The sequence below is a fragment of the Geotrypetes seraphini genome, chromosome 8, assembly GCF_902459505.1.
Source record: "Geotrypetes seraphini chromosome 8, aGeoSer1.1, whole genome shotgun sequence".
Classification (NCBI taxonomy): Eukaryota; Metazoa; Chordata; class Amphibia; order Gymnophiona; family Dermophiidae; genus Geotrypetes; species Geotrypetes seraphini.
In genome coordinates this window covers 110,254,804-110,280,019 of record NC_047091.1, presented here as the reverse complement: position 1 = coordinate 110,280,019, position 25,216 = coordinate 110,254,804, and the positions used below count along the sequence as shown (strand labels likewise).

The following is a 25,216-nucleotide window of genomic DNA, read 5'->3' as shown; positions in this document are numbered from 1 at the left end:
ATCAAATCACTTAACTGACTGCTCCCTCAATTCATACTCTCCCTTGGACAGATCATTCCTTAATAACTTTTACCTACTCTCAAATCAGTACGCAATCTGCAATTCTTCCAAAGACTACTTCTACTAGAGATCTCAGCAAGTTGACTATGGAAACTATTACCAATCATTTACATCTGCAATTAAGAGTCCTTTGTACACTTAAAGGATAAAACCCAGTATTTGGATGTAGCACTTCTTTTCTTATTAGATAGTGGCCCCTATAACTATATCTAAAAATTTTGAGCCCTGTTACAGTACAGAGCACTGGCTTCTCAGACACCAGCTCTGCTCTATAGATCAGTGTTTTTCAACCTTTTTTGGGCAAAGGCACACTTGTTTCATGAAAAAAATCACGAGGCACACCACCATTAGAAAATGTTAAAAAATTTAATTAGATTGCTCTAAGTCTAATAGATGCTGGCATTGTAAAATTGAAGTTAGAACTCTAGACCATCTTTTATTTTATTGTCCATGTATTCAGGCATTTTGGATATCAATATGGGATCAAGTTAATATGTTGATGGAGAGTCATGTGGCTTTATCCTATGACACAGTGATTTTTGGAATGTGTATGAGGGCCAAATGCCAAATATCTGCAGCAAACAATAAATTATTGTTGATTCTTACGGGAGTGGGAATTCAACAGATAACAACTAATTGGAAAGACTGTTCTAGATTGAATTGTAATTTTTGGTGGAACTCAGTTTGTCATATGTATAAGATGGAAATATTTTTTGCGATACAGAGGGGGTATTTTAAAAGATTTCAAGAGGTGTGGAGGCCATTAATTGAATATTATAACGAGTAAAGTTTATTCTTTTTCCTTGGGGATAATATATAGAAATGGGATGGGATGGGAGGGATAGGGAGGGAAAAATATTGGAAAGATGTTGTTATGAAAAATAAGGAGATATATGTAATAGGATGGGATATTTATTGTTGTGCATTACTGGGTATAATAAAATGTTTAAAGTGTTTGAGGAAGAAGGATGGGGGGAGGGACAGATTTCATGTCAGATTAATTGTATTATCAAAAAGGGATGTATAATTATATATAAATTTGGAAGGAATATTTTATTGATATGGAAAAGGGTGGGAGGTGGGGGGGGAATAAAAACATGTATAATAATATTGTTTAAGAATGCCAAGTGTGTTATGTAAATTAATTGTAATAATACTGTACACTTATTGAAAGAAATAAAAAGGAATAAAGATTTAAAAAAAAAAAAAAAGAAAATGTTAAAAAATTTAACTCTGTGCCTATATTGACTATATATAAAGTAATTCTCTTGAATAGGAATCAAATAAACACAAAGAAAGTATTTTATAATTACTTTATTATGAAATATTAAGTAAACAGAATAGTGAAAAATTATAAAATACTTTATTCAGTGCGAAACCTGGGCCTGTTTGGCTGAACACAAAGCTGATATTCTGGCTGGAATCGAAGAAAGACACACACGTAGCTCTTCGTCAACAGCTCTCAGTCTCTCTCTGTATTTGGTTTTTATAGCATACAAAAATAGACAAATATACCCTCCATCCTTTTTATTAAACCACAATAGCAGTTTTTAGCGCAGGGAGCTGCGCTGAATGCCCAGCGCTGCTCTTGACGCTCATAGGCTCCCTGCGCTAAAAACCACTATTGCGGTTTAGTAAAAGGTGACCATATTGTAAAATATAGACAGCAGATATAAATTCAGAACTGTGCATAGTAAGTGATGGGAAGTTTTCAGCTCTGGGAATTTACCCAGTTAACTATTAAGTTATTTGGGCAAATTCCTTTGAAAACTGTGGTAATACTGCCTCCACTTTGCTAAATTTAAAATAAAATCATTTTTCCTACCTTGTCTGGTGATTTCTGGTTGCACTTTCTTCTTCTGACTGTGCATCCAATCTTTCTTCCCTTCTATCAGCCTGTATGCTTTCTCTCCTCCACACCTCATTCCCTCCCCCAACTTTTTCTTCCTCTCTCCCTGACCTTTCTTTCTTTTTTTCTGTTTCTGTTCTTTCCTTCTGTTTCCCTGCCTGCCCCCTTTCTTTCTTTCTCCTTGCCGTTCCCCAAGCCACTGCCATCGGGGAACAGGACCCACCAATGGATAACAGGCCCCAAAGCCGACGCCGACGCATGCTCTCCCTGACGTCAATTCTGCAATCGGAGAGGAAGTTCTGCCCAGCCAGGCAGCGATTGGCTGGCCCGAACTTCCTCTCCGACTGCAGAATTGACATCGGGGAGAAGAAGACTTATCGGCTCGATAGATTAGATCGCCAAGACAAAGTGAGTCCTGGGTGATCGACTCACTTTGCCTTGGCGAGCTACTGGCGCCCCTGCCTCGGGCCCCCTGTCAGCTCCGGGCCCCTGAATGCAGGACTGGTAGTACTGCCCTGATGCCGGCCCTGCGGCACACCAGGCAACATCTTGCGGCACACTAGTGTGCCGCGGAACAGTGGTTGAAAAACACTGCTATAGAGCATCTGCAGAAGACTTAGGAATTCACCTTTCCTTCTCAGTCTATATAAGAGTAAAGCCAAAGATCATAAATTCTCCATTCAAAAAGCAAAAAAGAACTACTACTCACAGTGAATTTCAAAAGGCTTGTAGCTGTTCGGTACTTTACTCTAGTCTAGAGCAAGCATGTCAAACTCACGGACCACAACAAACATCTTTGTGGCCCAGCCAATATAATCCAATAAGTCATAACTAGAGTCGTGAAATTTCTCCCACAATCCATCAGTGCCGAGCAGTCGCTTAGCTAAACCAGTTGAAAATGAAATACAACGTACAAGTGCAACCAGTTGCTTATTCTTAAGTATCACGATGTAGACGTCTTTGGTACCTGAGACAAGTTTGCTCTTCTAATCATAACGCACCATTTCTCCCCAACCAATACTAGCAGTGAATCAGACGATAATAATACCAACCATGCTATTAGTCTTGAATAGACTTGCTTAGTGTGCCTAACAGGAAATATTTCACTTTCGGAGTACAATTAAAATACGAGTATAGGTTTATTTATGTTACACTTATTAATTTGTGCAATTACGGTATTCTGTGTCTGGTAAGTTAATATTTAAGAAAAGACTGATTTTTATTGAAATTTTTTATTTTTTTTGAGTTAATAATTACTCATTTATTTTAGCTCTTTGTATTCAGTATGTCAAACTAAACAAAAAATTGCAGATGAACATCGAAATTTCCAAGAAAAGTGGGAATTGAGTATTTTTGCTGTGAAGTAAAAGATAAAATAATTTGCTTGATATATAACAATGCTATTAGTGTGCCAAAGTTACATACATTAAATAGTAATATGATCAGCAAAAAGCAATGTTACTTACCGTAACAGTTGTTATCCAGGGACAGCAGGCAGCTATTCTCACTAGTGGGTGACATCATCCAACGGAGCCCCGATGTGGACGTCTCACAAGCATACTTGCTTGTAGAAACTTTAGAAGTTTCGAGTCGCCCACACCGCGCATGCGCAAGTGCCTTCCCACCCGATGCATCGTGCATGTCTCCTCAGTTCAGATAGCTAGCAGAGAAGCCAACCCAGGGGAGGTGGGTGGGACGTGAGAATAGCTGCCTGCTGTCCCTGGATAACAACTGTTATGGTAAGTAACATTGCTTTATCCCAGGACAAGCAGGCAGGTATTCTCATTATTGGGTGACCTCCAAGCTAACCACAATGGGATGGTGGGAGAGTTGGCAACTTAGGAGAATAAATTTTGTAATACTGATTGACCAAACTGTCCATCCCGTCTGGAGAAAGTATCCAGACAATAATGAGAAGTGAAGGTATGAACCAAGGACCAAGTAGCAGCCTTACAAATCTCCTCAATCGGTGTCTATCTAAGGAAGGCTACAGAGGCTACCATTGCTCTGACCTTATGGGCTGTGACTTTACTGTGAAGGGGTAATCCAGCCTGGGCATAGCAGAAAGAGATACAAGCTGCCATCCAGTTGGAGATGGTGCGCTTAGAGATAGGGCGTCCCAACTTGTTCGGATTAAAGGAGATGAAAAGTTGAGGAGCAATTCTGTGTGGCTTGGTGCGTTCCAGGTAGAAAGCCAAAGCACGCTTACAGTCCAGAGTATGAAGAGCTGATTCTCCAGGGTGAGAATGAGGCTTTGGAAAAAACACTGGAAGAACAATGGATTGATTCAGATGAAAATCAACGATAATGAGTAAAAGAACCCAAAACCGCGGACTTAGAAGGCACAAGTGAAGTTACTTCGTGCAGAGAGTCAAAGATGGACTTCTCGGCTCCGCGGAAAAGAACTGAGGAGACACGCCCAGTGCATCGGGCGGGAAGGCACTCGCGCATGCGCGGTGTGGGCGACTCAAAACTTCTAAAGTTTCTACAAGCAAGTATGCTTGTGAGACGTCCGCATCTGAGCTCCGTCGGATGACGTCACCCACTAATGAGAATACCTGCCTTCTTGTCCTGGGATAAATCAAAATATGACAATTACGAAGGATTAATGAGACAAGAAAAGTTGAAAGAGCTCAAGTTGGGACTGAAAAAACAACAGTTCATGTTTACTAAAATATCACAAGAAAGTGAAGAAGCAGTGCCTGCAAGCTACGCCTTGTCAGAGTTGATAGCTAAACACTCAAAACCTTTTACCAAAGGTGATTTCATCAAGGAATGTCTAACGTTGCAGAGATTGTTTGTCCTGGAAGTGTGAAGGTTTTTCAAACAATCTCTGTCTCAAAATACAGTTGCAGAAAGAATGCCCGACATGGCCGGCAATTTAAGTGATCAGATCAGATCAAAGCAAAATCATCTAGTTTTGAAGCTTTTTCCATTGCCTGTGACGAAAGTACGAACATTGGGGGCTTAGCTCAATTAGATGTGGTTTCATTGTGCTTGCAATACGAATTTCAACATATTTGAGGAATTACTGGAACTAGTACCGATGCGTGGCACTACAATGGGACAAGATATATTTAATTGTATTTATGAACTTCTGCAAAAATACAATATACCTCTGTCAAAACTAACTTCTGTATCTAGTTTCAAGTTCAAGTTTATTTACATTTGATGTATCGCTTATTACAAATTTCTAAGCGATGTACAATTTAAAAACCAGCAGATTGTGGTAATACATACAATTTTACTACTTTGGACAGTTGACAAAACAAATTGAGACAAACATGATTGAGAAGGAAGGAAGGGGAAAGTTACAGTTGCATTATTTGTTAAAATTTACATATGGAGCTCCTTTAATGGCTGGAAAAAACAACGGTTTTGTGGCATTACTGCGAAAAATACAAAGTGAAACTTGTGACAGATCCAAGATTAATCATATGCATTGTGTTATACATCAAGAAGTATAATGCACAAAGGTAATAAACATGGAAAATGTGTTGACATTTGTCAAAAAAATTATCAATTTCATAAGATCTCGAGGCTTAAATCAGCGACAATTTTCTGATTTCTTAAGTGAATTAGAAAGCGAATATTCCGGTTTGTCCTATTTTACTAAGGTATGTTGACTATCCTGCTCCAAGGTCATCAGTTTTTAATAACTAAAAATCAAGACATAAGGTTGTTTTCTGATCCAGTATGGTTACAAGATTTATCCTTCATGATTGATATAACAAAACACTCAAAACGATTTAAATTTAAAACTACAAGGAAAAGATCAGATCATTACAAACATGTGTGTTCAAGTTAAAGCATGCCAATGTAAGCTAGTTCCTTTGGGGAAAAGCAATTGAAAAGTGAAGATTTAATGCACTTTCCAACACACAACATAAACAAATCAAGTTTAGGTGAAATTGCAATGTATCAAAAATACACAGAAAAAAAAAATTTAAGCCTTAGAACTGAGTTTAAAACAAGATTTGCAGATTTTAAATTTTTGGAATACAAGTTCTCGTTGTTTTCTTCGATTTTCTCAATAAATATAGAATCAGTACCTAATCATATGCAAATGAAAGTAATTGGGATCCAGTGCGATTCAGATTTGAAGACAAAATACAGTGAAGTTGACTTGCTTGAATTCTACAAATATTTGTCAGCCAGGTTTAAAAGTACTCGAAAATTCGCATATGAAACTATTTTCATGTTTGGAAGTACTTATTGGTGCGAAAAGTTATTTACACTTATGAAAGGAAATAAGTCTCCTATCAAATACAGAATTACTGACATCCACGTTGGGTCAGTTTTAAAAGTAATCACTATGGACAAGATTTCCTCTGAAATATGAAAAATAGTAGCAGAGAAGAGATGCCAAGTGTCAGGAAGAAAACATTAATTTTATTGTTGTTCTATACTGTACTTTTCAAAATAAACCTAAGTTTCTATGAAAAATGATGTTTTTGCTTTTTTACGGCCCACATAAACTTAAACCTTGTTTATTTGGCCCGTGTCAACCTTTGAGTTTGACATGCTTGCTCTAGATAATGACATGGGGACAAAATTTCCCCATCCCCACGGGAACTCATTTTCTTGTCTCATCGAGTACTTTTCCTTTCCCTGATCCATTCCTGCAAGCTCTGTTCTCATCTGCACAATACTTTAAAATCATAAGTGTTTGAGGCTTGTGCAGTTAAGGCAGAGCTTACAGGAATGGGGCAGGGATAGGGACAGTGACAAAACTCACAGGGACAAGCAAAAATTTGTCCCCGTGTCATTCTCTACTTTACTCTGTCCTTAAATCTTTAATATGTATATACTCGAATATAAGTCAATCTGAGTATAAGATGAGGTACCCTCCCACCCCCCCAAAAAAAAGGTTGACTTGAATATAAGCCCTGCCAGGATTTGTGCCCTGCCCCCCTCCCTCCCCTGCCAGACTCTCACCCTGTCCCCCCTCCCTCCCTGAGAGGCTCTGTACTTTGTCCCCCCTCTCCCTACCCTGTATCCTGTCCCCCCTCTCCCTACCCAGTACCATCTCACTCCCGATGTCCTGCAGGCCTCCACCGGGTCTTCTGTATGACTTGTTGGGCTGGTACAAGAGGGATCCATCCCGTCCCGGCCAAATCTTGACAATTTTTTTTTTTAGCTCCCTCCCGCCTCCCCCCATGTACCTTTTTGAATCCCTGGTGGTCCATTCAGCAAGCAGCTCAGTACCAGGCAGGAAAGCTCGCTCATGTCCGGTACACCACTGGGCTGCAATAATTCGAGGTGGCCATTCAGGGAGGAGCTCAGCATGGGACAGGAGTGCAGAAAGCTTGCTCCTGCCTGGTGCACCGCTGGACCACAAGAGATTAAAAAAGGTATGGGGGGGGAGGTAGGGAGGTAAAAAAAATTGTCAAGAGTTGGTTGGGATAGGAGATGGGAGGGATCCCTCCTGTCCCTGCCCACCCCACCAGGTCATATAGCAGGCCTGATGGAGGCCTGCAACAAGTCTGGGAGGGGGGCGGGTAGGCGCTGACCCGAATATAATCCAAGACCCCCATTTTTGAGCCTTTTTGGGCCCAAAAATCTCTGCTTATATTCAAGTATATACAGTAACTCTACTGGTCCTCACATCTCTTCTTACTGATCAGGCACTTGCAATCTCATTCACTGATGAAGTGATATCTGCACATGCTACATTCCCTGTGTCATGCCCATCCCCAGACCTCAATTTTCTGCATAGCACATACACTAGTGTTTTCTCTGACTTTAATATCCCATCACTCTCTGAAACCACCAACTTGATCTCAACAATGAAACTAGTACCCCATGACCTAATTCCTTCGATTATCCTCAAACGTCACCTTAGCATTTTGGGTCCTTTTATTCATGCTATGGTGTCCAGCAACCTATTATAAGGCATCGTTCCTTCTGCCTGGAAACAGGCTATTTGCCCAGAACCAAAATATAAAACACTCCCAGATAGACTGTACCAATTATTGTCCAATATTGAATCAGCCATTTCAAGCTAAGATTTCCGAGAAATATGTCTCCACTAAATTACAGGACTTACTTGATAAAACTAACTTAGTCCATCCTAATCAGACAGACTTTAGGCATCATCACCCAACTGAAACATCTCTAATTGGGCTCACTACTATTGTTCTTGACCACCTAAAAGACTTCACAGCAGCATTTGACATTGTCAACCATGCACTCTTGCTGATGAGATCGCTTCAGATTAGTATAACAGGCCATGCCCATGCCTGATTCACCTTATACTCCTGTAATCAACAGCACAGTTTGCTTTCACAAATGTTTACCTAATTCCTACAACTTGCCTTGTGGTATGCCCCAGGATTCGTTCCTGGCCCTTATTTTAACATCATCATGGCGCCATTATTAATTTTAGCCTTGTGTGATCCCAATATCACGGACTTCTCAACCAATCCAGCACCACAACAAAAAGCCCGGCACGGCTCTCCACTCTTTGAACTAGCCTACCTACTAAAGGCCACAGTGGAAATATGCACAAGAGACTGTGTCACAGCCAAGGCCATACTACAGCATTTATCCCTGCTAACCAAAGAGCCTGCCAATATTGGAGAACATCACTGATGGCTGTGTCTGCTAAAACTTCACTCTCCTGGGTCTAGTGTGTTACTGCTTAGACGTCCACTAGCACATTCTCCACCTGCTGCATTAGTAGACTCATTCCTCCACTAAATGTTGTTAATTCCTAGCACCTCCTCGATGATCGATATATCACAGTACCAGCAGCAGAATCTTCCAGACGAATTCTGTTGGACTCTACTGGATGGCCCTCAGATCTTCAGGATTGACAGCACCTAAGATATTATCTGTATGAAATATGCAAACTATTGTGGCATCCTCACCAGGAGGCACATCCCCTTCAAGGGACTCATATGTAAACTCCTCCGGGGGGGAGGTATCACAGAATCTGGTGAACACAGGGACTTTGAATCTTCCAGTTTTTTCTGTTGTAAGTCTAGACCTCATCATCACTGACAGGCTCCCCTTCATCTGAGCAGCAAAAGAAACTGGCTATATTGGGACCTCTTGTCCCTAGGTTTCTCATGAAGCAGAAAGCTTGGTACATTAATAGCACAAATTCAGGGCTAAGGCCCATCTCAATACATGAATCTGCTCTTTCCTAGCCAGTGCTAGGCCAACATCCCTCTGGCTTTCTAATGGGCTTAACACTAGGGGCCAATACACCTTATTACCAACTGTTATTGTCCCTGCCAAAAGTATGACCTAATCAGAGCCATGATTTCTGCTTACAAAGCAGCTATTTATGGTCCTGCTGCAAACTAATTTTCACCTCCCCACACTGTCCCCCTGGACTGCATTGTTTTCTACCTGATACTGTTCCTCTCAACAGCAATACTGGCTGCTAACACTAATGCTTGAACAGCAGCTGCCACGTGCAATGCCAATTGTACTTAACCTATGCTGCCAAGTTATATGCAACTTAAAATCTCCCAGAGGTTTCACTTGCATCAATTGCAGTGTCAATAGTTTCTTCCTTCATCCAGAGACTCACTAATTACAGTCTTTGGAGTTGCTGCAGTTGCCTGAAGGGCCCTTCCCTTTCAGCACCCCACCTTTTTTTTTTAAAACTAAACTTAAGCCCAAACAGCTCCCAAGGCTGACCACATCCTCCCAACTTCCAGACCGCTCTACAGTAGAACTACTTTAGATAAATATCCAGATTGCACAGGTATACTGGACATACCATTTGCTGAAGTGTGAAAAATACTGTCTGGTTGTGGACTGCACAGGACACTATACAGGATGACATCAAACCAGTGGTTCTCAAATTCCATCTGCTGGTAGAAAGCATAAAGCAACACATCTGGACTTATCTGGAGGAACAAAGGAAATTACATTTGGACTTCTCATGCAGAATGTAAAAATCTAAGTTAAAAATCATTCCTTTGAAACCAGCAACTTGCCTCATTTCCATGTGCCAGCGCTGCTCTTCCTCCCTTCGTCTTTTTAGTTGCTCCTTCTGTTTCTGCCGTTTCATCTTCTCTTCCTGCAACCTGCGGGCTCGGTTACTGGGTTTGATCTCCACTGGAAGATCAGGATTCACTTTTTTCTGCAGGACAAAGAGATATGTAGGACAATCAACCATCTACAAAGCACCCCAACAAGCTATATTAGAATTTACGTCAAGGTATGTATTGGATCCTCCCAGAGCCCACTGATAATATTCCAGATTGGTTCTGGCTTGAATGGAGACTCATATTTCCTTTACGTCTTAGTCATGTAGTTAGTATCAAAATGCCAAGGCTATACAAAGAACATAAAATATTTATGGATACATGGAAAACTTTAAGATATATAAGTAATCTAACTCCTATTCCAATTAACAAATCAACAACTCAAACAATTTGGCTAAATCCCAAGATCAAAATCGGCGGTTTCAAAATAATCTGGAAAGACTGGATGATAGCAGGTATTCGCATTTTAGATGATATAATAAAAAATGGAAAGTTGCTGGAGTTTTCACAATTGCAACATAAATTTGATCTTAAAAAAACACAATATTTTAAATGGTTGCAATTGAAGCAATCCATTCAGGTAGGGTTCCCTGAATGGAAAAATCTTTCTAATTATCATAGTTTAGAATTCATGTGTTTCCAGATTAATTCAACAGGTCATGAAGCTGCACAGTGGTATAAATTAATATCCGAATATATAAATAAAAAACCAAAAAATGGTCTTAGAGACATTTGGAGCATTGAGATTAAGCATCAAATTACTGCATCTCAATGGCCACAACTTTGGTCTTGGAGATTAAAATGGGAGGGGGCGTGGCTTAACGCGAACACAAATGGACGTGTGATCGCAACGCTCCTCTTCAACTAGGCAAAAGATTATTGAAAAATATATCTTCTTCTTACCAATTTTTATTAAAAATAATTTCCTGCTATTAATAAACCTGTAACTGATTGATATTTCCCTCCTACGATAAAGTTGAGGCAAAGCTTGAGTGAAAGAGCCAGGAGAAAATTGAAAGCGTCTTTCTCCTCTGTGATAAAGAGAAACGATATTGAGAGCAGTCGGGGAAAAGATAAAAGAAACTTAAAATCGCCGGAAAAAAGGAAAAGAGAGTGCTGCTGATATTGAAATGGAGACCTAGAGAAAGAAAGTCAGGAGATTTGTCTCCTTTTGACGATTTTTTCACGACACTGACTGTTTGAAGTTTTTTTTTCCTTTGATAGACGGCGAGAAAAAGGTCAGCAAATCGCTCACAGGATAAATGACAATAACTTGATATTAACTAAGAGTAAAGCATTGAGAGAGAGAAACTGAAAGTGGAGGAAGTTAGAGAGGAATCTTGGTGTGAAATCGCTGTCAACGGATTTTTAGATCTGTGGCGGTTTGAAACAGCCCTCTCTGACCGACGCTGAACTGGGACCCTGAGGGCGAAAAGTAAGTGACTCTTTTAATAAAACGGTAAAAGATTAAATACAGGCTACAGTGAATGGTGGTGGATTTGTCCCCTTGTAGCCGATTCCTTCGATATTAAACCTGTGACAGTTATTGCCCTCTTCTACAGAGATTAAAAAACCTGAGAGAGAAAGTGCCAATAAGAAGGAACGCCATTTTTTTTTCTGAGCCAAGTGAAGCAGTGCAGAAGGCTAGGTGACAGACGAGTTTGAAAGAGCTTGAAGGCACTGAGCTATCTAAAGACAGAGAAAGGGAGAGAAGAGTTTCCCCTTTTGGACTTTTATTTTTTTTCTCTCAGTGCGGCACTGAAGTAGATAACTGACAAGAAAAAACTGTTGAGAAAATTTCTGCTTCTCAGTTACCAGTTTTTCTTAAACTGAAGTGACATAGCACAGAAGGCAAGTTACTGAGGAGGAAACGATTACAGTTTGAAACTTCCTTCCTTCAAAAAAAAAAACTGAAATAAAGTCCTGAGAGAAAGGAACTTAAAAATATTTATTACTTCCTCAACAAATTTATATCTGTGCTGAAGACAAGCTTTTTCACTGGACAAAGTGGTTAAAAAAAAAAAAAAAAAATTGCTGTGGAAAAGTAAAATCAGAAAAAAGGAAAAAAGAGAATCAAGAAAGGTGTAGAAGAATGGCAAGCACCCGACAAGGAAAAAATGAAACCGGTATGTCTGCAAAAAGACAGAAACAAGATCAAATAACACCAAGCAAGATCCCACTTCCTGCTGAAGAATCTGACATTTTGAGTAAAGCAGAAGTTATGGAAGAATTAAGACAAATTAAACAAATGCTTAAGGAAACAGTAACCAATATGTCTGAAATGAAGGAAGAAATATTGAACATCCACAGACAAATGGAAGTTAATAATAAAAGAACAACTGTATTAGAATCTAAAATGGAGGCTATAGAAGGTGAAGCAAACAGATGCAAAAATGACAGTCTGGAATTGAATAAATTAAAAGATCAACTGGAAGACTATGAGAATCGAGGAAGAAGGAAAAACATTAAACTTTTTGGAATACAAGAAAATTTAGAAGGGAAAAATGCTATACATTTCCTAGAAAACTTAATTCCAAAAATACTACAACTGGATTTAAAACAACCACTGGAAATAGAAAGGGCTCATAGGATTCCAGTAAAAAATGTAGAAAATCATGGCAGGCCAAGACCACTAATATTCAAAATGCTTAGGTACCAACAAGCATTAGAAATATTAAATGCTGCCAAGAAAGACAAAAATCTTAATTATAAAGGATCCAGAATTTGGTTTTTGCCGGACTTTGCTAAAAATACAGCAAATAAAAGAAAGAGACTATTAGACATGAGACCACTACTAAAAGAAAAAGGTTTTAAATATGGATTATATTATCCGGCAAAGATGAGAGTATCATCTGGAGATAAATCCTTGTATTTTGAAGATCCAGAAAAATTAAAAGCCTTTCTTTCTAAATCAGAACCTATGATATTTTAAAATAAAATATCAAGATTGGATTTAATGATATTATGAAAAACTACAAAAATATGTGATATTGAAATACTGAAGAAAGAAAAATATGATCTAAAGAAAAGACAATAAAAATATAAAGAGAGAAAGAATAAGATATAGAAAAAATATTAATATCATATTAAATATATGTTTAAGATAAAATTTTATGATGTAATTTATAATACTAGGGAAATATAAATTAAAAATTGATAAATGGATAAAGATACATTAATGAAATGATAGAAGTAAAAAATGACTAAAGATATTAAAGGTTAATATAGATAGATAGAAGAGGATGTTGATTGAATATTGGTTGCCTAGGGGAGAGAAGAATGTTTGGGTTGCAGTTCCAATGTGTATCCTTAAGCAGTCATTATATTGGGTGGGAAAGGGAGGGAAAAAGAAAGTATTTACTAGAATGATCAAGGAAAAAGTAAATAAGGGACTGGATACTTCAAGGGTAAATATGTGTGTCATAGAAAATATTTTTTGGATTTTAAATAAAAAAGAAGAGGGGAAAAAAGATTATATTGATAAGTTTTAAAATATATAATGTCTTTTAAGATATATTCTATTAATGTCAATGGCCTGAATCATGTAATTAAAAGAAAAAAAGTATTAGCATTTTTAAAAAAGCAAAATGCGGATATTTACTGTCTGCAGGAGACCCATCTTAATACAAAAGAATCACAGAAACTAATGGGTGGGTGGGTAAAAGAATGTTTTTTTGCTCCAGCAGAGGGTAAAAAAGCAGGGGTAGCAATTCTTATTAATAAAAAATGTATGGCCAAGATTAAGGTAATAAACTCAGACCCACATGGAAGATGGATACACGTTGATATAGGTATGGGAAATAATGCCCTGACGTTGTTTAATATATATGCCCCTAATTCGAATCAATCAGAATTTTTTAAAAAATTACAGAATATGTTATTACCACTGGCTGCTTCTAATTTAGTGGTGGCTGGAGATTTTAATGCTGTAATGGATCCATTATTGGATAAAAAACCAAGTAAAAGTATAAAATCTTTAGGTTTAGATAATTTGGCTCAATCATGCGATTTAAAAGATATATGGCGTATTCTTCATTTTAATGATCAGGAATTTTCATTTTGCTCACAGGTTCATAAATCATTTTCAAGAATAGATTATATTTTTGTTTCAACAAATAAAGTGCAACAGGTGATTAAAGCTTCCATAGATCCTATTATTATTTCGGACCATGCAGGAATATGGATAGAATTACAATTGGATAAATTGGAAAAGGTTAGACCTCTTTGGAGATTTGATAATACACTGCTTGTGGATGATAAGTTTTTGGAAAATTTTAAAACACAAATTAATGATTTCTTTCAAATGAATTTAGTAGAGGATACATCTATTGAGAATGTATGGGATGCATTTAAAGCAACTATGAGGGGTAATATTATATCATATTCAGCTTTTATTAGAAAACAGAATAAAATTCAATATATAGAGTTAGAGAAAGAAATCAAAATATTAGAAGCTAAATTGATAAATAAATGGGAAAATGAGATATTGCAAGCTCTTTTGAAAGCAAAAGGTAAATATAATGAATTATCTTCAAAAATGATAAGAAGAGATTTGTTTTCCAAACAAGCAGTGTATTATGGAAATTCTAATAAGGCGGGGAGATTATTGGCAAATTATCTTAAAGCAAAAAAAAGGAAAACTAATGTAAATGGGATAAAAGATGATAATGGTACAATAACAAATCAAACAGATAAAATTTTAAAACAATTTCTAAAATTTTATAAAGATCTATATTCTTCCGAGCCTTATTTGGAGAGACAAAAAGATGGTAAAAATTTTTTAGATTTAATTAATGGACCTAAGGTTCCTGATCATATAAAACGGAGTTTAGATGAACCTATATCATTAAAAGAATTAGAAACAGCATTGAGATCTCTTAGAGTTGGATCCGCTCCAGGTGGTGATGGTTATACAGTAGAATTCTATAAAACATTTCAAAATGTCATTTCCCCATTTTTACTAAATTTATATCAAACACAACTTATAAAAGGTGATATTAAAGGTACTATGGCTGAATCAATAATAATCGTTCTGCCTAAGCCAAATAAAGATCCTACTTTGGTTTCGAACTACAGGCCTATATCTTTAATAAATGTGGATAATAAACTTTTGGCGAAAATTTTGGCATTAAGATTAGCCAAAGCTCTCCCACATATAGATATGCATCAGACGGGTTTCGTTGCTAAAAGACATTCTTCTAATAACTCTAGATTATTGTTTCATATGTTAAATTTATCAAAAAAAATAGATGAACCGACTTTTACAGTTTCCTTGGATGCAGAAAAAGCGTTTGATAGGGTAGAATGGAATTTTATGTATCAAGCTTTAGAATGGTTTGATATAGGTTCTGGATTTATACAAATGGTAAAAACTTTGTATAGCTTCCCGACTGCAAGATTAAATATTAATAATATGATATCTGATGGATTTCAATTGCGGAGGGGAGTTAGACAAGGTTGTCCTTTGTCTCCTTTGTTATTTGATGTTATATTAGAACCCTTATTGTTAGCAATACAACAAACGAGGGAGATACAGGGTATTCCATATTCAGATATGGAATATAAAATTTCGGCTTATGCTGATGATATTTTGCTTTATTTGAAAAATCCAGAATCTACCTTATCTTCTTTATTAGAATTAATTAATAAGTTTGGTAAATTTTCAGGTTATAAAATTAACTGGAATAAATCTGAAATTATACCCTTAAATGTTCATTGTGCAAAAGGACTATTTAAAAATTTTCCGTTCATATGGAAGGAAGAAGGATTTAAATATCTTGGCATTCAAGTTAAAAATACAATCGAAGATACAGTAAAAGAAAATGAAAAATTTGTATTAAAAAAAGTTACGGAGTTGTGTGAGCAATGGAACCCCTTGCATATTTCTTGGTGGGGGAGAGTTCAAACTATTAAAATGATGATCTTGCCTGTAGTTTGCTACCAAATGAGTATGATACCTATTTATTTTCAGGGGTCCTTTTATAAAAAGCTTAATAGAATTTTAACAAAATTTCTTTGGCTTGGTAGAACACCTAGAATAGCTTTAGTAACTTTGCAAAAATCAATTAAGGAGGGAGGGGTAAATTTTCCAAATTTTTATAGGTACCATCAAGCCTATATTCTACGTCAGGGTATGTATTGGATCCTCCCAGAACTTATAGATAATGCACCTGATTGGTTATATTTGGAATGGCGCCTTATGTTTCCCCTAAATTTAGTTCACCTTCCAAGTATTAACATGCCTAGAAGATACAAAGAAAATAAAATTTTAATAGATACTTGGAAAACGTTGAGATTTATAAGTAAATTAACACCTATCCCAATAAATAAATCAACTAATCAATCTTTATGGATAAACTCCAAGATCAAAATTGGCGGAGCTCAAATCCTTTGGAAGGAATGGATTATTGCAGGCATTAGATCTTTAGATGACGTTATTTCAGAAGGTAAACTGCTGGATTTTTCACAATTGCAACATAGATTTGGTCTTAGTAAAACACAAAGTTTTAAATGGTTGCAATTGAAGCAGGCCATTCAGGTTGGGTTCCCTGAATGGAAAACATTGAATAATCAATATAGTTTAAAGTTCTTATGTTTTCAAGCAGACTTCCTAGGACATCAAGCCGCATTGTGGTATAAATTAATATCAGGATATTTGAATAAAAAACCAAAAAATGGTCTAAGAGATATTTGGAGCATTGAGATTAAGCATCAAATTAATGCATCTCAATGGCCACTAATTTGGTCTTGGAGAATGAGATGTACAGTGTCAGCATCTATGAGACAAACTTGGTTCTTTTTATTACATAGAGCTTTTTGGACCCCTACACGTTTGCAAAAATTAGACAGTTCTAAGTCCAATAAATGCTGGCACTGTAATTTGGAACCAGGGACATTAGATCACTTACTGTATCATTGTCCCTACATTAAAAGTTTTTGGAATTCAATTTGGCCACAAATTAATAAATTGATGGAAAATCATATAGCAATATCATATGATACAATATTATTTGGAATGATAATGAGAAGAAAAAGTCAAATTTCACCAGAAAATAACAAGCTTTTATTGATTATGACAGGGGTGGCCATTCAGCATATAACCAATAATTGGAAGAATTATAATAACCTAAATTATACATTTTGGTGGAATACAATATGTCATGTATTTAAAATGGAAAGAACAATAGCAATACAAAGAGGGACATATACTAAATTTATAAAAATATGGGGGCCATTGACAAAATACTACAATGAATAAATAGCAGGATTTTTCTTCTTCTTTTCTTCTTTTAAATATCTTTTTTTTTTGTGACACACATAGAGGGGGGGTAATGAAAATAATTTCTACATAATATGTTATAATATGTTATACAATATGTAATGTATGAATGAAAAGTAATAGAAGGGTGGGGGGAGGGAGATGGGGGTAATGAAAATAATTTCTACATAATATGTTATAATATGTTATACAATATGTAATGTATGAATGATAAGTAATAGAAGGGTGGGGGGAGAGAGGGGGGGGAAATATAGTTAGAATATGATGTATTAGATATAAAAGTGATATTTTGTATTTATCAATTATATTTTATTATTTTGTACACTTTATGTAAAACTTGAAAATAAAAAATAATAAGAAAGGAGATTAAAATGTACAGTGTCAGCATCTATGAGACAAACTTGGTTTTTTCTTTTACATAGAGCTTTCTGGACCCCTGTTCGATTACAAAAAATAGATAGCTCTAGGTCAAATAGATGCTGACACTGTCATGTTGAAATTGGGACATTAGACCATCTTTTATTCTTCTGTCCATTTATCTTATCATTCTGGAAATCAATTTGGCCCCAAATAAATAAGATGTTGGAAAATCCGGTAGCCTTGACATATGATACCATATATTTGGAACAACTATGAGAGCAAGAAGTCAAATATCATCAAGTAATAACAAACTTCTATTTATTTTAACTGGAATAGCAATACAACAAATCACATTCAATTGGAAAAAACATGACAGATTAAATTATACATTCTGGTGGAATTCTGCATGCCATATATACAAAATGGAGCTCACTATAGCAACACAAAAAGGACATATAAGTAAATTTCAAAAAATATGGAGACCATTAACTGAATATTGTAAAGAATGATTAATTTTCCCATGTATAGAATTTGATTAGAAGAAAATGAGGGGGATCATATTTCTAAATATTATATAATATATTAATACTTGATTATATAATATAAACTATGGAAAGAATAGCATTTAAAAATTTTATTCATGTATTACTGAATAGAAGGGAGGGGGGAGGGGATGGGATATTATTATATTAACTAAGAATTATATAAATTTAGATTTTTGAAAAATTAATATGAATTTTATATTTCTGGATGTAACATATGAAAATGAATAAAGATTTCTCATTCTGTATTATTGATAGGGAGGGAGGGAGGGATGGGGGATTATTATATTCAATAATAATTATATAAATTTAAATTTCTTGCATAATATTATAACTTTATAAAATATTGATTTTCTAAAGAAATGTTAAATTTGATATTAATTTGTGAGTTAATCAAGTGTGTTTATTCAAGTTTATAATGAATTTATTTAAAACACTTGTTGTAACATAAGAAAATGAATAAAGATTTAAAAATAAGAATTAACAGAGAAAATAACCAGTAAATCTAAAATAAAATGAATGCTGAATTATTTTTAAAAACCCAATATATATTGGAATTATTTTAATTCTTGTTATATTAAAATTAAGATTGAAAGTGGAATATTAGTTATATATTCAGATCTAATATGGGATGTAGAATTCAATGAGTAGGGTGATTAAAGGGGAATAGGATTATAAATAAATCTTAAGTATAAAATGGAAAAAGGAGGTTAATGTTATATTTATTTACTAGTCTTTAAGCCCGTTAACATTAACGGGTGCTAGAATAGATGTGTCTGATTGTGTTTCTTTATCTCTCTCTCTCCTTGGCCGCTGTCTGTATCCTTCTGTCTCCCCCTCCCCCCCAGGCAAAGCTGTCTGGCCCAGCACCCACCTCCCCCCCAAATGTTTCTCCATGGCCCTCGTTTTACCTCCCCCCTGTCGAGCAGCACTTTTCTGCTCCCCCTGTCCAGCAGTAGGCCTCCCTTCCTTTTTCTTCCCCATGTCCATCAGCACCTCTTCCCCTGTCCAGCAGTACCTCTTTTCTGCTCCCCCTGTCCAGCAGTAGGCCTCCCTTCATTTTTATTCCCCCCTGTCCAGCAGCACCTCTTCCCCTGTCCAGCAGCACCTATTTCCTGCTCCCCTTGTCCAGCAGTAGGCCTCGCCCCCTCCATGTCCACTTTCCTGCTCTTCCTGTCCAGCAGTAGGCCTCCCTTCCTTTTTCTTCCCCCCCCCCATGTCCATCAGCACCTCTTCCCCTGTCCCAGCGGAGAACCTGAGCATCTGTCTAAGTATTCTCCAGAATTTGTTAGGTATTTGCACAGAATCCGAGTCCGTTTGTATTAACATTCACAGAACCTTGTTTGTTTGTTTTTAATTCCTGAGCAATTTCTCATCTACATAAACTTCTGCCTAAATGAAAGAACAATCAATCATTGTGCCTGGATATCAGTTTCTCTCACCCCCAGCAACCGTTAACTCCGTTCATCCGCCGATAGCCGCCTCAAGCCGCCACAGCATGCAGGCATTGACAGCCTCACACCGCCGATAAAACTCGGGACTCAGCCGCGTAGGCAGCACTATAAACACGCTGCTTCGCGGCCTTCTACTGGCGATTTCCTCTGCCGCGTCTGTCTCCGATGATGTCATCAGAGACGCGGCAGAGGAAATCGGCAGGGAAGGGCGCGAAGCAGCGTGTTTATAGTGCTGCCTACGCCGCTGGAGCCGGGAGGCGACGGAGAGGGCAGGGGGTGCTAGCGGCCGGCAGCCGCTGCTCCGCAGGTGGAAAGCAGGGAAGGACGCGTGAGGCCAGACCGTAAGCCGCGCATGCGCACTTCCTATGTGTGCTACAGCTCACGGAAAACGGACACACGCATAGGAAGTGCGCATGCGCAGCTTACTGTTTTATTATATTAGATGTGACTTAAATTAGAATATTGATTTAAGATGATCTTTCTGGAGCTTATTATGGCCTGATCTAATATGTGTGTTGCCAAGTTTACACAATTATTAAATAATAGGGGTGGGAGGGTTAGGGGAGGGAGTGGGAGGTGGGGTTGGGAATTTAATGGATTTAGAGGTAAAATATGTTTAAATAAAGAGGAGATATACTTATTGGATGTGGGATGGGGAGGATTGTGGGAAAAGGGTAATGGAAGTTTAAAGGGGAATGGATTATTAGTAAGAAAGGGGTTAGATATTAAAAATGTGCTGATGTCTGATCATAATATTTATTATAGAGCTATATGTCAAAATTTAAAAATAAAACTAGATGGATATTAAAATTTTCTCTATCAATGTCAATGGTCTAAATCACCCAATTAAGAGAAAGAAAATGTTAGCTTTTCTCCATAAACAGAACGCAGATGTATATTTCATTCAAGAGATGCATCTTTCCGGGATTGAATCTAAGAAGCTACTAGGGGGTTGGGTATCTAAATGTTTGTTTGCACCTGCTGTAGAGAAAAAAGCTGGGGTAGCTGTTCTTGTAAATAGGAAATGTAGTGCTGATTTTCAATTAATAAATTCTGATCCTTTAGGAAGAGGGGTGCATATCAAAATGGTTCTGGGAAATATAACCCTGGATTTATTTAATTTGTATGCTCCTAATTCGAATCAAATGGAGTTTTTCAAACAAATTCAACAAATATTATTACCACTGGCTGCTTCTAATTTAGTGGTAGCTAGAGATTTCAATGCTGTAATGAATCTGATTTTGGATAAGAGACCAAGCAAAATTATGAAATCGTTAGGTTTAGATAATTTGGTACAATCTTGTGATTTAGTTGATATATGGCGTATTCTTCATTTTAATGATCAGGAATTTTCTTTTTGTTCTCAGGTCCACAAGTCTTTTTCACGAATTGATTATATATTTGTGTCTAATAATATAGCACAGCGTGTGATGAAAGCAGTTATTGATCCTATTGTAATTTCGGACCATGCTGGTGTGTGGATTGACTTTCAGAATGATGATTCAGTATATTCTAAATCAATTTGGAGATTTGATAATGCTTTACTTGCGGATTCGAACTTTCTGGAAGATCTTAAATTAAAGATGAATGAATTTTTTCAAATTAATAATTCGGATAATATAAATGTTGAGATTTTATGGGATGCTTTTAAAGCAACAATGAGAGGAAATATTATTTCATATTCAGTATTTATTAAAAAACTTAAAAAACAATTTGTTGATTTGGAAAAAGAAATTAAAGTATTAGAAAATAAATTAATTGAGAAATGGGAACAAGATATATTGCAAAAATTATTAAAAGCAAAAGCTAAGTATAATGAGATTTCTTCTCAATTTGTGAGGAAAGATATGTTCTCTCAGCAAGTTCAGTATTATGGTAATTCAAACAAGGCCGGAAGATTATTAGCAAATTTTCTTAAAGCAAAAAAAAGGAAATCTAAGATTATTGCAATTAAAGATATGCGGGGCAATACACACACTAGCACTAAGGATATTTTAATAAAGATCTATATTCTTCTGACACTTATGAAAATAAAGAACAAGATGGGTTAGATTTTTTAAATTCACTTAATGGACCAAATGTTCCGGATCACATAAAAAGAAGTTTAGAAGATCCTATATCTTTAAAAGAAGTAGAATCAGCATTGAAGACTCTTAGAGTTGGATCCACTCCATGTGGAGATGGATATACTGTTGAATTTTATAAATCATTTCAAAATATTTTTTACCATATCTATTAAATTTATATCAGTACCAAATGAATAATGGGAATATATCAGGTACTATGGCTGATTCTGTAATTATTGTCTTGCCAAAACCAAACAGGGATCCTACTTTGGTTTCAAATTACAGGCCTATCTCTTTGTTAAATGTAGATGGTAAATTGGTTGCTAAAGTATTAGCATTAAGATTGGCAAAAGCTCTTCCTTTTATTATTGATGTTCATCAAACAGGATTTATTGCTAATAGGCATTCTTCAAATAATATTAGATTAGCATTTCACTCTTTAAATTTAGCAAAAAATATTAATGATCCAGCTTTTCTAGTGTCTTTAGATGCAGAAAAAGCATTTGATAGAGTGGAATGGAGTTTTATGTATCAAGCTTTAGAATGGTTTGGTATAGGCCCCGGTTTTATTAAAATGATTCAGACATTGTATAGCTCTCCTGGTGCAAGATTATATATTAATAATTTATCGGATAGATTTAACTTGCTAAGGGGGGTTAGACAAGGATGTCCTTTATCCCCCTTACTTTTTGATGTTGTTCTTGAACCCTTATTAATTAATTAATTATTAATTTTAATTATTATTAATTAACCCTTATTAACTAATTAATCAAACTAAGGGAATAAAAGGAATCCCATACTTTAACTGGGAATTTAAACTTTCTGCATATGCAGATGATATTTTACTGTATTTAAGAGAACCGGGGAGTACCATTCCATGTTTACTTAATCTTCTAGAGAAGTTTGGAAAATTTTCTGGATATAAAATTAATCGGTGTAAATCTGAAGTTCTTCCAATTAATGTTTATTGTACCAAAGGATTATTTGATTCATATTCATTTATATGGAAAGATGAAGGTTTAAAATACTTAGGTATTATTATAAAAAATACAATTGATGACACAGTGAAAGAGAATGAAAAACTTTTATTAAGAAAGATTACAGAAATGTGTGAGCAATGGAATCCTTTACATCTCTCTTGGTGGGGAAGAGTTCAAACAATTAAAATGATGATATTGCCTGTGGTTTGTTATCAAATGAGTATGATACCAATATTTTTTCAGGGGTCATTTTATAAAAAGTTAAACAATGTTCTTACAAAATTCGTTTGTTTTGGAAAAAGACCCAGAATTGGTTTAGCATCACTACAAAGAACAATTATGGAGGGAGGGGTAAATTTTCCAAATTTTTATAGGTACCATCAAGCCTATATTCTAAGACAGGGTATGTATTGGATCCTCCCAGATCTCATGGAGAATGTACCTAATTGGTTATATTTAGAATGGCGGCTCCTGTTCCCATTACATTTAGAACATGTAGTTAGTATAAAATTGCCTAGGAAATACAAAGATAATAGAATTTTACTTGATACTTGGAAGACCTTAAGATATATTAGTAATTTATTACCAGATCCAATTGCTAAATCATTAAATCAATCCATTTGGGTAAACTCCAGGATCAAGATTGGCGGTTTTAAGATCGTCTGGAAGCAGTGGATAATTGCAGGTATACGGACATTGAATGATGTTATTTCAGATGGATCACTGCTTAGTTTTTCACAATTGCAACATAAATTTGGCTTAAATAAAACACAATATTTTAAGGTTGCAATTGAAGCAGGCTATTCAGGTATGGTTCCCTGAATGGAAGGGTCTTAATACTCAATATAGCTTGCAGGTCCTCTGCTTTCAGGCGGATTTTTTGGGACACCAAGCCGCAAAATGGTATAAATTATTATATGGATTTTTAAATTAAAAAAAGAAAACTGGACTTAGGGATATTTGGAGTATTGAGATTGGACAGACAATTTCTGCATCTCAATGGCCACGATTTTGGTCCTGGAGATTAAGGTCTACAAGGTCAGCATCTATGAGTCACATGTGGATGTTTTTGTTACATCGAGTTTTATGGACCCCTACACGTTTACAAAAGATAGATAGCACTAGATCCAATAGATGCTGGCATTGTAGATTAGAAGTTGGGACGTTAGATCATTTAATTTTTTTTTGTCCCTGTGTACCGTATTTTCACGTAGATAACGTGCACCCGTGTAAAACGCGCACACGGGTATAGCACACGAAAAACACAAATTTATGTACAGAAATTTTTATATACCGCGCACACCCGTATACCGCGCATGCTGCCCGACTCTCCTTTCGCCCGCCCCGACTCTCCTCTGGCCACCCCGACTCTCCTTTCGCCCGCCCCGACTCTCCTCTCCTCCTTGAAGTCCTGTCCCTACCCTGAAAGCCTGATGCCACCCAACATCCGATTCACCCCCCCCCCCCCCCGCAGGACCGCCCGCACCCCCACCCCGAAGGACCGCTCGCACGCATCCGCACCCCCACCCCAAAGGACCGCTCGCACGCACTCCCACCCACACCCCTACCCTGAAGGACCGCTCGCACCCCCACAGCCTCCCGACCCCCCATCATGTAGAAGCTCCTACCGGTGTCCTGCTGCTTCCTCTTGGCGGTCTCGACTTCCCGACACGATCGGGGCAAGAGGGAGCTCAAGCCCTCTTGCCCCAGCCAACCACGGCACCCCCGACACGATCGGGGCAAGAGGGAGCTCAAGCCCTCTTGCCCCAGCCAACCGCGGCACCCCCGACATGATCGGGGCAAGAGGGAGCTCAAGCCCTTTTGCTCCCCCGACTCCCCGACACGATCGGGGCAAAAGGGAGCCCAAGCCCTCTTGCCCCGCCGACTCCCCAACTCCCCGACAATATCGGGCCAGGAGGGAACCCAAGTCCTCCTGGCCCTGGCGACCCCCCCCCCTAGTTGTTCGGGCCAGGAGAGAGCACAAACCCTCCTGGCCACGGCGACCCCCTACCCCCACCCCGCACTACATTACGGGCAGGAGGGATCCCAGGCCCTCCTGCCCTCGACGCAAACCCCCCTCCCCCCAACGACCACCCCCCCCCAAGAACCTCCGACTGCCCCCCCCGCCGACCCTCGCCCCCCCTGGCCGACCCCCACGACACCCTCACCCCCCTTCCCCGTACCTTTGTGTAGTTGGCCGGACAGACGGGAGCCAAACCCGCCTGTCCGGCAGGCAGCCAACGACGGAATGAGGCCGGATTGGCCCATCCGTCCCAAAGCTCCGCCTACTGGTGGGGCCTAAGGCGCCTGGGCCAATCAGAATAGGCCCGGGAGCCTTAGGTCCCTCCTGGGGCCGGGCCTTGGGCACATGGTCGGGTTGGGCCCATGTGCCTCAGGCCCCGCCCCCAGTGGGACCTAAGGCTCCCGAGCCTATTCTGATTGGCCCAGGCGCCTTGGCCCCACTAGTAGGCGGAGCTTTGGAACGGATGGGCCAATCTGGCCTCATTCCGTTGTTGGCTGCCTGCCGGACAGGCGAGTTTGACTCCCGTCTGTCCGGCCAACTACACAAAGGTACGGGGAAGGAGGGTGGGGTTGTCGTGGGAGTCGGCCAGGGGGTTCG

At 37.9% G+C, this 25,216-nt stretch overlaps 1 protein-coding gene across 2 annotated transcripts in view; it reads right to left on the bottom strand.

Moving 5' to 3' along the window:
* The window catches only part of ZFR2 (zinc finger RNA binding protein 2), a 353,820-nt gene that overhangs the window by 161,872 nt on the left and 166,732 nt on the right, over positions 1-25,216 (bottom strand). For both annotated transcript variants that reach the window (XM_033954204.1, XM_033954205.1), the window contains exon 10: positions 9,865-10,010. In XM_033954204.1, the coding sequence (XP_033810095.1) occupies positions 9,865-10,010 (146 nt within the window). The remainder of the gene's footprint in view (positions 1-9,864; positions 10,011-25,216) is intronic.